Source organism: Nerophis ophidion, linkage group LG24 (genome assembly GCF_033978795.1).
Source record: "Nerophis ophidion isolate RoL-2023_Sa linkage group LG24, RoL_Noph_v1.0, whole genome shotgun sequence".
Classification (NCBI taxonomy): domain Eukaryota; kingdom Metazoa; phylum Chordata; class Actinopteri; order Syngnathiformes; family Syngnathidae; genus Nerophis; species Nerophis ophidion.
In genome coordinates, this window is record NC_084634.1 from 29494967 (window position 1) to 29509594 (window position 14628).

General features: G+C 41.7%; 1 protein-coding gene across 1 annotated transcript in view; it reads left to right on the top strand.

The window, feature by feature from the left end:
* The window catches only part of rgs6 (regulator of G protein signaling 6), a 253489-nt gene that overhangs the window by 224711 nt on the left and 14150 nt on the right, over positions 1-14628 (top strand). Inside the window, 7 exon segments of the mRNA XM_061886160.1 lie at positions 483-564; positions 730-804; positions 2463-2564; positions 2682-2743; positions 9862-9972; positions 12330-12412; positions 12415-12454. Coding sequence (XP_061742144.1) covers positions 483-564; positions 730-804; positions 2463-2564; positions 2682-2743; positions 9862-9972; positions 12330-12412; positions 12415-12454 — 555 coding nt within the window.

Below are 14628 nucleotides of genomic sequence, written 5' to 3' on the forward strand. Positions count from 1 at the left end.
CCATGCCATGAAGTTAATTTGAATTGATTGGAACGTTACATATATATATATATGCACAACAAGAATTAATATGTACATTGTACGGAGCACTGTTGATTTTTGAGAAAAAGAAAGGATTTTAAGTGCACATTATAGTTCAAATCATAAAATGCATTTGCAGAAATTCATTTACATTTGGGAAACTGCAACATAACCCTTGTGATAATTGAGGGAACAAAATACATCAACATTATCAATTGGAATTTTAATTGTACCTCCTTCTATCCGACGTTAAATTGCCTTTCTGCTTCCCGTTTGCAACTTAAATTACAATTCAATTCAAATTTATGGATTTGGATTATAATTTAGGAGTCATTCTCGGTTCAACTGTGAATTTTGCTAAAAACATGCTGTCCTCCTGACTTTCCAGTCCTCATTCATGCGGGTCAAGTAATGCTGATAGGACAGCTTTAGGTCCTCACCCTGACTGATCTTCTCCACAGGATTGACCGGAAAAAAGATAAAACCGAGAGGAAGATCCTTGACAGCCAGGAGAGAGCCTTCTGGGACGTCCACAGACCCGTGGTAACCCCCCTTACTGTACTCGTATGATTGCTGCTGTGCACCTTATCTCACTTCTTCTCCTTTGAGTCATCTACTGTACTGTATATTCCAGTCATGCATGCTCTCTGCACACCACAAGGAGAGTTCAGACGTGACCAGCAAGTTTCTGTGTTTGTTCCTCTGCAGCCCGGATGCGTCAACACTACAGAGATGGACATCAGGAAGTGCAGACGCATGAAGAACCCTCATAGAGTTAAAAAGGTAATAGCACTGTTGTTCATTATTCACAATTTTACAGTGGAACTTTTATACAATCCTGAAACAATCTCACAAAAAGTTGGAGGTGGATTCGCTATCATGAATGGCGTGTGAAAATCAGATGTCAAGATTGGATGTTTTGACAGTGTTGAGTTTCCCAAGAGCTGGTCCGATTCCCTTCAGCTTGCTTAGAGGCAGTTGCTCTTTGTGTTGCGCAGTGTTTAAATTTAGTTTTTGCACCGTTATTGTATTTAGTGTTCTTTCAAGTGGGATTCAAGATTGCATAATGCCGTATTTTCCAGGCTATAGAGCGCACCGGTATTTAAGCTGAACCCACAAAATTTTAGAGGAAAAAAAGATTCTTCCATAGATTAGTTGGACTGGACTCTAAACCACAGATGTTTACATTGTGAAATTATTTAATTAGACAGAAAGATTCTGTAAATGTTTACATATCTTAATTGTTTCCAAACGGTGCCTGTAACATGGCAGTAAAACGGTAAATCTAACCAAACAGAAGTCATCGACCTGGACCCACTAGCTGCAGAAGCATGCTTTCTAATCAGCTAAAAAGTCTCAATAACTCCACGATGAAGTTTTTGGTTAATTTACTGAGGATTTTGTGAAACTGAAACAATACAAAAAGAATGCTGTTGTAAATGAATATTACTAACTTAGACACTCATCAACATGTTATCATATTAGCTAATGCTAACGACGCCAGCACCATTACATTACGATATCATGTACAAATATGCAATGAAACACCCCTACAGACAACACAGACTGTTTAGTAAGTATGAATAGTTTTAGTTATATTGTAAAACTTAAAAATGTTACTTGAAGTAATGAATGAAGAATCCCTACGAGTAGAAATGCGGTGGACGCTATAAGACTGAACGACACTTTGGTTGAAAGTCGACACAGTTTTGCGGGTGGAGAATACGACAGAACAGCTGAAGCACTGACAGTTTAGACAATGGTGCACTGTTAACTGGAATGAAGAAGCCGCCACTTTCAAAATGAGCAACAAGAAGAGAGAAGCATTACTTTTACATTGAGTCATGCCAGGCATGTGATTTTTCTTTCTATAGTTGGAATTTTTTCTTATTTATCTCTGTTAAAATATTTAAAAAATATTGAGTACAGTTTTTGATAATCCAGTGGTAAAAACTACAGTTTTCCATTAAAAGATGCTTACTTAAAAATCGAAGCTACGTAACGAAGCAACTCTACGGGCAGGGGACAAAATATACGAGAAACATCAATGATGATTAGTTAGTTTACGTAAATTATTATTGCGGACAGGCCAATCGGAGGCAAAATAGGGCGGGTCATTGGACAAGGAAGGGAAATCACAACAGACACGCACATCCCAAATGACAACGAGAGAGTCGGAGAAGAGAAGAGGAAAATATCTAAGCGGGTGATTTATATGATAAAAAAACTGGTGGAAAATGTCAGACAATCCTTTTTTTCTTTAGATTGTTGTTTTACACATGTAGACAATGTCCAAGAAACCCACAATGTGCTTATTTGGCCACATTTGGACAAATGACTTTTATCCGGTAACAATGCACATGTTTTCAATGGTATTCCTCATACTGCTGCGGTGTTGGTAGAAGTAAAATGTGTCTTTTTATTGTTGTCCAATGGGCCAGTCAGTGTATGGTTTGGCAGACGAGGGCACACAGTCCCGTAGTCCCATCCATACCCCTTCACACCACTCCAGGAAGGGCACCAAGGAGGACGTGGAAAAAGAGGTGTGCATTGAAAAAACAAATGAAAAAATGTTACTGTTATTTAACGTCATTTATACCTCAATGCTATTTTTGCTTTTCTCCAAGCAAAACATGATACATTTTTTTTTGCAACTACAGATTTTATTCCTGAATGCCCAGCTTGATCGCCACTGCATGAAGATGTCCAAAGTTGCTGAAAGGTGAAATAACATTTTTTTCTTGTTGACTGCACAGAAACATATCACAATAATCACCTTGTCAGCGACCTCCTTGCAGCCTGCTCACTGTCTGAGTCATGTGACTTGTTTTCTGCACATCCTGGCTAGAAACAGAATTGATTACAACAGAATGTAATAAAACATAACATTTTGTTTTATAAATTTTTTCATAATGTAAATATTTACATTCAATTTCCAAAAGGGGAAATGTCTAGATAACTCTTGAAAGGTACAAAATATTTGAACATATATTAAAATAAATAATAATGATAATATACTGTATGGGAATAATCACTAAACAGCAAACATAAAAACACATATTTACAGTTATAATATTAAAAAAAAGTAATCTAATGGAATCTAATACAAAATACAATATTTATTATAGTAATTTATTGTAATACAATACAATTTATTATCACTTTATATAATACAATATTTTACAATAAAAAAACAAAACAAAACATTTAAATTCAAATAATTCAATATATTACAGTATAATTCAATGTGGTACAATATAATGTAATTTAATATAAAACAATATAATATAATTTAATACATCCATCCATCCATCCATCATCTTCCGCTTATCCGAGGTCGGGTCGCGGGGGCAACAGCCTAAGCCGGGAAACCCAGACTTCCCTCTCCCCAGCCACTTCGTCTAGCTCTTCCCGGGGGATCCCGAGGCGTTCCCAGGCCAGCCGGGAGACATAGTCTTCCCAACGTGTCCTCCTACCGGTTGGACGTGCCCTAAACACCTCCCTAGGGAGGCGTTCGGGTGGCATCCTGACCAGATGCCCGAACCACCTCATCTGGCTCCTCTCGATGTGGAGGAGCAGCGGCTTTACTTTGAGTCCCTCCCGGATGGCAGAGCTTCTCACCCTATCTCTAAGGGAGAGCCCCGCCACACGGCGGAGGAAACTCATTTCGGCCGCTTGTACCCGTGATCTTATCCTTTCGGTCATGACCCAAAGCTCATGACCATAGGTGAGGATGGGAACGTAGATCGACCGGTAAATTGAGAGCTTTGCCTTCCGGCTCAGCTCCTTCTTCACCACAACGGATCGGTACAACGTCCGCATTACTGAAGACGCCGCACCGATCCGCCTGTCGATCTCACGATCCACTCTTCCCTCACTCGTGAACAAGACTCCTAGGTACTTGAACTCCTCCACTTGGGGCAGGGTCTCCTCCCCAACCCGGAGATGGCACTCCACCCTTTTCCCGTGCGAGAACCATGGACTCGGACTTGGAGGTGCTGATTCTCATTCCGGTCGCTTCACACTCGGCTGCGAACCGATCCAGCGAGAGCTGAAGATCCCGGTCAGATGAAGCCATCAGGACCACATCATCTGCAAAAAGCAGGGGCCTAATCTTGCGGCTACCAAACCGGAACCCCTCAACGCCTTGACTGCGCCTAAAAATTCTGTCCATAAAAGTTATGAACAGAATCGGTGACAAAGGACAGCCTTGGCGGTGTCCAACCCTCACTGGAAATGTGTTCGACTTACTGCCGGCAATGCGAACCAAGCTCTGGCACTGATCGTACAGGGAACGGACCGCCACAATAAGACAGTCCGATACCCCATACTCTCTGAGCACTCCCCACAGGACTTCCCGAGGGACACGGTCGAATGCCTTCTCCAAGTCCACAAAGCACATGTAGACTGGTTGGGCAAACTCCCATGCACCCTCAAGAACCCTGCCGAGAGTATAGAGCTGGTCCACAGTTCCACGACCAGGACGAAAACCACACTGTTCCTCCTGAATCCGAGGTTCGACTATCCGACGTAGCCTCCTCTCCAGTACACCTGAATAAACCTTACCGGGAAGGCTGAGGAGTTTGATCCCACGATAGTTGGAAAACACCCTCCGGTCCCCCTTCTTAAAGAGAGGAACCACCACCCCGGTCTGCCAATCCAGAGGTACCTCCCCCGATGTCCACGCGATGCTGCAAAGTCTTGTCAACCAAGACAGCCCCACAGCATCCAGAGCCTTAAGGAACTCCGGGCGGATCTCGTCCACCCCTGGGGCCTTGCCACCGAGGAGCTTTTTAACTACCTCAGCGACCTCAGCCCCAGAAATAGGAGAGTCCACCACAGATTCCCCAGGCACTGCTTCCTCATAGGAAAACGTGTTGGTGGGATTGAGGAGGTCTTCGAAGTATTCCTTCCACCTATCCACAACATCCGCAGTCGAGGTCAGCAGAACACCATCCGCACCATACGCGGTGTTGATAGTGCACTGCTTCCCCTTCCTGAGGCGGCGGACGGTGGTCCAGAATCGCTTCGAAGCCGTCCGGAAGTCGTTTTCCATGGCTTCCCCGAACTCTTCCCATGTCCGAGTTTTTGCCTCCGCGACCGCTGAAGCTGCACACCGCTTGGCCTGTCGGTACCTGTCCACTGCCTCCGGAGTCCTATGAGCCAAAAGGACCCGATAGGACTCCTTCTTCAGCTTGACGGCATCCCTCACCGCTGGTGTCCACCAAGGGGTTTTAGGATTGCCGCCCCGACAGGCACCAACTACCTTGCGGCCACAGCTCCGATCTGCCGCCTCGACAATAGAGGTGCGGAACATGGTCCACTCGGACTCAATGTCCAGCACCTCCCTCGTGACATGTTCAAAGTTCTTCCGGAGGTGGGAATTGAAACTTTGTCTGACAGGAGACTCTGCCAGACGTTCCCAGCAGACCCTCACAATGCGTTTGGGCCTCCCAGGTCTGTCCGGCATCCTCCCCCACCATCGCAGCCAACTCACCACCAGGTGGTGATCGGTAGAAAGCTCCGCCCCTCTCTTCACCCGAGTGTCCAAAACATGAGGCCGCAAATCCGATGACACAACTACAAAGTCGATCATGGAACTGCGGCCTAGGGTGTCCTGGTGCCAAGTGCACATATGGGGACACCCTTATGCTTGAACATGGTGTTTGTTATCGACAAACTGTGACGAGCACAAAAGTCCAATAACAAAACACCACTCGGGTTCAGATCCGGGCGGCCATTCTTCCCAATCACGCCTCTCCAGGTTTTACTGTCGCTGCCAACGTGAGCGTTGAAGTCTCCCAGTAGGACAATGGAATCACCCGGGGGAGCACTTTCCAGTACTCCCTCGAGTGTTCCCAAAAAGGGTGGGTACTCTGAACTGCTGTTTGGTGCATAAGCACAAACAACAGTCAGGACCCGTCCCCCCACCCGAAGGCGGAGGGAGGCTACCCTTTCGTCCACCGGGTTGAACTCCAACGTACAGGCTTTGAGCCGGGGGGAAACAAGAATTGCCACCCCAGCCCGTCGCCTCTCACTGCCGGCAACGCCAGAGTGGAAGAGGGTCCAATCCCTCTCGAGAGAAGTGGTTCCAGAGCCCTTGCTGTGCGTCGAAGTGAGTCCGACTATATCCAGCCGGAATTTCTCGACTTCGCGCACTAGCTCAGGCTCTTTCCCCCCCAGTGACGTGACGTTCCACGTCCCAAGAGCTAGCTTCTGTAGTCGAGGATCGGACCGCCAAGTGCCCTGCCTTCGGCTGTCGCCCAGCTCACAATGCACCCGACCTCTATGGCCCCTGCTATGGGTGGTGAGCCCATTGGAGGGGTGACCCACGTTGCCTCTTCGGGCTGTGCCCGGCCGGGCCCCATGAGAACAGGCCGGGCCACCAGCCGCTCGCCATCGTGCCCCACCTCCGGGCCTGGCTCCAGAGGGGGGCCCCGGTGACCCGCGTCCGGGCGAGGGAAATCTGGGTCCATGGTTTTTCATCTTCATAAAGGTCTTCGAGCTGCTCTTTGTCTGATCCCTCACCTAGAACCTGTTTGCCTTGGGAGACCCTACCAGGGGGCTTTATGCCCCCGGACAACATAGCTCCTAGGATCATTGGGACACGCAAACTCCTCTACCACGATAAGGTTGCAGCTCAGAGAGGAGTAATTTAATACAATATAATATAATTTGATACAGTAAGATACAATATATCCATCCATCATCCATCTTCTTCCGCTTATCCGAGGTTGGGCAGCGGGTGCAGCAGCCTAAGCAGGGAAGCCCAGACTTTCCTCTCCCCAGGCACTTCTTTCAGCTCTTCCAGGGGGATCCCGAGGCGTTCCCACGCCAGCCGGGAGACATAGTCTTCCAATCATGTCCTGGGTCTTCCCCGTGGCCTCCAACTGGTTGGACGTGCCCTAAACACCTCCCTAGGGAGCCGTTCGGGTGGCATCCTGACCAGATGCCTTAACCACCTCATCTGGCTCCTCTCGATGTGGAGGAGCAGCAGCTTTACTTTGAGCTGCCCCCGAATGGCAGAGCTTCTCACCCTATATTTAAAGTTAAAGTACTATATCTAAGGGAGAGCAGCGCACGGCCACCCGGCGGAGGAAACTCATTTCAGTCCCTTGTACCAGGGATCTTGTCCTTTTGGTCATAACCCAAAGGTCATGGCCATAGGTGAGGATGGGAACGTAGATCGACCGGTAAATTGAGAGCTTTACCTCCTTCTTCACCACAACGGATCGATACAGCATCCGCATTACTGAAGACGCCGCACCGATCCGCCTGTCGATCTCACGATCCACTCTTCCTTCACTCGTGAACAAGACTCCTAGGTACTTGTACTCTTCCACTTGGGGAAGGGTGCCCTCCCCAATCTGGAGATGGCACTCCACCTTTTTCTGGGCGAGAACCATGGACGCGGACTTGGAGGTGCTGATTCTCATCCCAGTCGCTTCACACTCGGCTGCGAACCGAACCAGTGAGAGCTGAAGATCCTGGCCAGATGAAGCCATCAGGACCACATCATCTGCAAAAAGCAGACACCTAATCCTGCAGATACCAAACTGGGTCCCCTCAACGCCCTGACTGCGCCTAGAAATTTTGTCCCAAAAAATTACAAACAGTTTATATAATACTGTGACAAAGGGCAGCCTTGGCGGAGTCCAACCCTCACTGGAAATGTGTCCCACTTACTGCCGGCAATGCGGACCAAGCTCTGACACTGATTGTACAGGGAGCGGACTGCCACAATCAGACAGTCCGGTACCCCATACTCTCTGAGCACTCCCCACAGGACTTCCCGAGGGACACGGTCGAATGCCTTCTCCAAGTTTACAAAGCACATGTAGACTGGTTGGGCAAACTCCCATGCACCCTCAAGGACCCTGCCGAGAGTTTAGAGCTGGTCCACAGTTCCACGACCAGGACGAAAACCACACTGTTCCTCCTGAATCCGAGGTTCAACTATATGGCATAGCCTCCTCTCCAGTACACCTGAAAAAACCTTACCGGCTGAGGAGTGTGATCCCACAATAGTGGGAACAAACCCTCCGGTTCCCCTTCTTAGAGAGAGGGACCACCACCCCTGTCTGCCAATCCAGAGGCATCGCCCCCGATGTCCACGCGATGCTGCAGAGTCTTGTCAACCAAGACAGCCCCACAGCATCCAGAGCCTTAAGGAACTCCGGACGGATCTTATCCACTTTGCCACCGAGGAGCTTTTTAACTCTCTCAGATATAATATAATTTATTACATATGATATAATTTAATACATAATTTAAGATATAATATAATTTAATACAATATATTTTAATACAATATAACATAATTTGATGTAATACATTTTAATTTAATAATATACGATACAAAGTTATATAAATATAATACAATTATACTCAGGTGATATCTACAAAAATACATGATACAATTTGTATTAGTTTATATATAAAATATATTTAAATATCAGTACAGTATTTTTCGGCGTGTAAGTCGCTCCGGGGTATAAGTCGCACCTGCCGAAAAATAAATAAGGAAAGAAGGAAAAAAACATAGATAAGTCGCACTGGAGTATAAGTCGCATTTTTGGGGGAAATGTATTTGATAAAACCCAACACCAAGAATAGACATTTGAAAGGCAATTTAAAATAAAGAAATGAATAGTGAACAACAGGCTGAATAAGTGTACGTTTTATGACGCATAAATAACCAACTGAGAAGGTGCCTGGTATGTTAACGTAACATAATATGGTAAGAGTCATTCAAATAACTATGACATATAGAACATAGTCCTCATTGTCACCGACGTCCCACTGGGTGTGAGTTTTCCTTGCCCTTATGTGGGCCTACCGAGGATGTCGTAGTGGTTTGTGTTGTGGTTTGTGCAGCCCTTTGAGACACTCGTGATTTGGGGCTATATATATATGAACATTGATTAATAGAACATGCTATACATTTACCAAACAATCTGTCTCTCCTAATCGCTAAATCCCATGAAATCTTATATGTCTAGTCTCTTACGTGAACGAGCTGAATATTATGATTTGATATTTTACGGTAATGTGTTAATAGTTTCACACATAAGGCGCCCCCGAGTATAAGTCGCACCCCCGGCCAAACTGAAAAAAAAACTGTGATTTATAGTCCGAAAAATACGGTAGTTGAATTTATTCTAATCGTTTTCTTCTTCTAAAACAATAACCCAAAATCCACTCAATAGGCCCAAGAAGAAACCATACAATTTTGGTGCAAATATGGATAAATGTGTCAATACAAGCATTCTTAATATGTTTCTTATTTTCTCATTATTACTTATATATATTATTTATTTATTATTCTGCACATGTACAAACATAAAATTATATATAAAAATCAGTTGCATTGCAAGTTTCATCAATGCGTATACGTCTATTTACATATTGCAAGAATGCAAGTATAGTATACATTGTAAACTTCCCTACACAGTTTTTCCTCCTCAACTCCCTCACGTTGGCGGGCACAGCCATTACCTTGCTGAAAAACTGTGATTACTCTTTGTCCAGCTGGTCCAGCACCGCTGCTCCTTCTTGACCCTTAAACCTGCTAACACGGCAACTTAGCCGAGTTAAATCGATGCATCACATCATGAACCTGTGAAACGATTTGACTTACGCCATCAATAATGATACGTTTGAAAGTGCTAATTAACAGCCGACGTTGATTGACAGTCAAGAAGGCGGTACTACCGGCTTGTTGTTACACATGTATCGCTGATGTTAAATACAAACAATACTTCCTGCTTTATTCAGCCTCCTGAAGCTGATTGGCTGTGACATAAGCGTACCAATGTTCCTTTTCTTCTGCGATGTCAGTCTGATAAGCTACTCTGAGCAGTACATGGAGTACGACCCTTTTGTGACGCCGCAGGAGCCATCTAACCCTTGGACCAGCGATGACCCCTCCTACTGGGATCTGGAGGCCAGGTACACTCAGAAGCACTTCATTGGTCCGTTCTTTTATTAATAATATATTATTGAGCTGGTGCTGTTCACCAGTGTGCTGTTCACCAGCCAATCACAGGGAGAGATATGATATAACATAACATGATGCATTATGAAACACGAGTGATGCTGTGTCCCTCAAATGTGTGTGTGTGTTTTGCTATAGAAAAAAACCATGTCGTTTGACTGTGAAGAACTAAACTCTAAGCACGTATTTCGGCTCATAGGTGACAGCTCGTACTGTAAGAAGTCGGAGGAATGGCGTGCTGCGTTTGACATCGTTTTTTATTGGCGTCATTCATTTTTTGTTTTAAATGTTGAAAAAGACACAATTTTGATGTGTGTGATCATTTGGATCTCCATCCATCCATTTTCTACTGCTTGTCCCTTATAGTGAGAAAATAGGAAATGTTCTTTATATTCTGTTTACTGTGATAACAGTAATTGACACCTCAGTGAGTGTATTGCACACTATAGCTGTATTGACACCGCACTGATACTGTTAGGTCATGATCTACTAAGATCCAAGTGCCAATAGCGCGTGCGAACTATAAATTGCGAGTGTTGTCCGGACGTGTGGCGTATGATCTACTAAGACTGTGTCTAATTAAAAAGTGTTGCAGACTGCCCTTTTTTAATTAGGTTTTTGCTTGTACTACCCGCATTACACTCATTCCCCTTCACATTGATGTTATCAGGCTTCCGACCTGTGTGCGATGTTGACTAGCAGCACACATATATGATTTAACACCTTTTTTTGCAAAATAGAATTCTAATCTTGGACAACAAAAAACATTTTTAGTGTCTCTGACGCTGTGCAGGGAGGCGGTGGTCCGTCACGGAACAGCAGCACATTAATGGGTCGGTATTGATCCGTGCGCAAGAAAATGCATATTGAAAGACATGTTTTTAATATTGGAAATATATTATTACATATTTCCTAAATTAAAAAAACAAACAACCTTAAAAAAAAGTGTTTTAATCAGCCCATCAGTCATTCAGAAGCTATAAAATTATAAAAGGATGTTGCTGAACATACAATATGTCTAATATTATTCATATATTAATGACAGTCCAAGTATGTTGACATACACACTCACACACGAGGAAGGATTCTCTGTCTTCCCTCTCTTTCTCACAGCCATATGCGTAACTATCAGTTTGCGTATTATTTTTACGAGTGCTAAATAAAGACGCAAATTAGCACCAGCAAAACAGTGATCATTCTTGATAAATCACATTGCGCGTGCTGAGTCATTGTATTTGCATCTTCTCCTCCCAGTATTGTGGGCGTTCTGATCGGCATATATTCCGCATTTTCATGAAGACAGAGACACAAAATTTTGCTCGCTGAAGAGTTTCCATCCTACTGCGCAGTCGTTAGTAGATCAGCTCGTGTGTTATCAAGTTTGCATGTGTTTCAATACATGCAAGCCTTAGTAGGTCAGGCCCCTAATGTTTCACAATGGTCCTTCTTACCATTTACTGGTTAATAAAACCCTACATTTGACATGCAAATAGTTTAGTTTTTTAACAAATAGCTGTGCAGAAATTTTGTGTAGGGACCTTTTAATCCAGTAGATGGCAGAAGACTATTAGGAATCACTCACACTGTCAGTGCAGTGTCAATGCAGCTATTGAGTGTGCCATACACTCACCGATGCAATCATTTTCCCATCACTAGACATGCACCTGGGGATAGGTTGATTGGCAACACTAAAATTGGCAGTAGTGTGTGAATGTTGTCTGTCTATCTGTGTTGGCCCTGCGACGATGGCAGCGGCTTGTCCAGGGTTTTACCCCGCCTTCCGCCCGATTGTAGCTGAGATAGGCACCAGCGCCCCCCGCGACCCCAAAGGGGAATAAGTGGTAGGAAATGGATGGATATTACTTTTCCTGACTATTTCTAGCTGCATATATTCACCTGCGATATAGAAGTGTTTTGGATGGACTGCCCCCCCCTCCCCCCCAGAGTGGACAGACGAGGCCCTCACACATAACACATACGTCTTAAATTTACTTGTCAGCGTGCAGACATAAAGGCATATTTATTCTTCAAATAAATAAAGCAGCAGTCAATGCGTGTCAGAGGTACACGGTAAAGGAGGTCAGTGCTGTAGATTTAACAGCACCATAAAGCGTAGTGCGCGATATCTACTGGTAATTACTCGGTATAATGGGACATTTTCTCAGGCACTAAAGGAATTTCAGAGGTCAGTTTGCTTCATCAATTGCAATCAAATCACTTGCGCACAAAGGGACAATATCAAAGTTTGAAAGTTTAGGATGATGAAAATATAAGAATGCTCAGTTTTTAGTTTGTACTACTTCCTCCCCAGCAAGGAGCCTGGTCAGCAGAGGGTGAAGAAGTGGGGCTTCTCGCTGGAAGAAGCCTTGAAGGACCCAGCTGGACGGGATCTCTTCTCAAGTTCTTGGAGTCCGAGTTCAGCTCGGAAAACTTGCGGTGAGTTTATGTTCATAATTTACGTGCACAATCTTAAGATTTACTGCACACATCTCAAAAAAACAACCAGGAATATTTTATTTACATTTTTCTACTGACCACAGTTCATATTTAATATTTTCACACACAGTTTTTTCATGTCAGAACAAAGATCCTGTAGATTAGTTTACTTTATTTTAATACTTATTTTTGTATACTTGTATTCTCTGACTTTTCTTTCATATTTATTCTTTTACTTTCCCGTTGTAAAATAACAGTGTGCTATATCTTTTTTGTTTTGTTTTATTATATAACATCAGATAAATATCATGTGTTCTTTAGTGATATACTATATATTACATTACATTTTACTTGTAATATTTTTTCTTTTGTGATATAGTATATTGTATTAAAGTATGTCATATGTTTTCTTTACTGACATGTTATTATATTATCCAACATTATAATTGTCATAGAATAATTTGTTTTGTGATACATTGTAAAACATATAACGTATGTTTTTAGTGGTATTTTATTATTTAACATTACATCAAGTTATAATATGTAATATAATATTTTTTTCGTCAGTGATACTTCATTATGTTACTTAACATTGGAAGTATTGTTATTTATTGTTTTATATTATGAAGAATTACATTTTCTTTGATTATAACTTTTTATATAACATTACATTATAACAATATGTTATAAAATGGTTTATCTGTGATATATTATTTAACATTGCATTACAATATGTTTACTTCAGTCATATTTAGCTTTATATTACATTGCTGTATGTTTTCTTTAGTGATATTTTATTGCTTTATCTTACACTAGATTATACTTGTCATATTTTTTGTTATATGTAACGCATATGTCATGGTGTTTTTAAGCTATATTTTATCAGAATATTTAACATTAGATTAAATATGTTAGAACATATTTTTTGTTGATATTTTATTATATTATCCAACATTACAATGTCATATAGTAATATTCTTTCTTGATGTTATGTTATGTCATTATTCATATGTCTATGTATAATGACATGTAATGTTATAATGCATTACATTATGTGATATGTTTTCTTTAGTGATATATTTATTCAATTATAACAATGTCATATTTTATATGTTGCATATTACCAGTGCCTAACATTGTATGGTAATACATTAAACACCAAAAATGACGTTACATCATGAATTAAAATGTTTTAGTCACATTTCATTAAATTTTATAATGTATTTGATTACATTACATACTATATACATCATATTATTTTATATATATATATATATGTATATATGTGTGTGTATATATATATATACATATATATATATATATATATATATATATATATATATATATATATATATATATATTTATATATACCGTATTTTTCGGACTATAAGTCGCAGTCTTCTCCACAGTCCAGCCAAACCAGAGAAAAAAAATAAATAAATTATAAAAAATGTATAGTTTGGCCAAATCTCACCCCCGGCCAAACTACAAAAAAAAAACGTGATTTATAGTACAAAAAATACGGTATATATATATATATATATATATATATATATATCCATCCATCCATCCATTTTCTACCGCTTATTCCCTTTTGGGGTCGCGGGGGGTGCTGGCGCCTATCTCAGCTACAATCGGGCGAAAGGCGGGGTACACCCTGGACAAGTCGCCACCTCATCGCAGGGCCAACACAGATAGACAGACAACATTCACACTCACATTCACACACTAGGGCCAATTTAGTGTTGCCAATCAACCTATCCCCAGGTGCATGTCTTTGGAGGTGGGAGGAAGCATATATACACATATATATATATATATATATATATATATATATATATATATATATATATATATATATATATATATATATATATATATATATATATATATATATATATATATATATATATATATATATATATATATGTGTGTGTGTGTGTGTGTGTATATATATATGTGTGTGTGTGTGTATATATATATGTGTGTGTGTGTATATATATATGTGTGTGTGTGTGTGTATATATATATGTGTGTGTGTGTGTGTATATATATATGTGTGTGTGTGTGTGTGTATATATATATATGTGTGTGTGTGTGTATATATATATATATGTGTGTGTGTGTATATGTATATATTTATATGTGTGTATATATATGTATATATTTATATG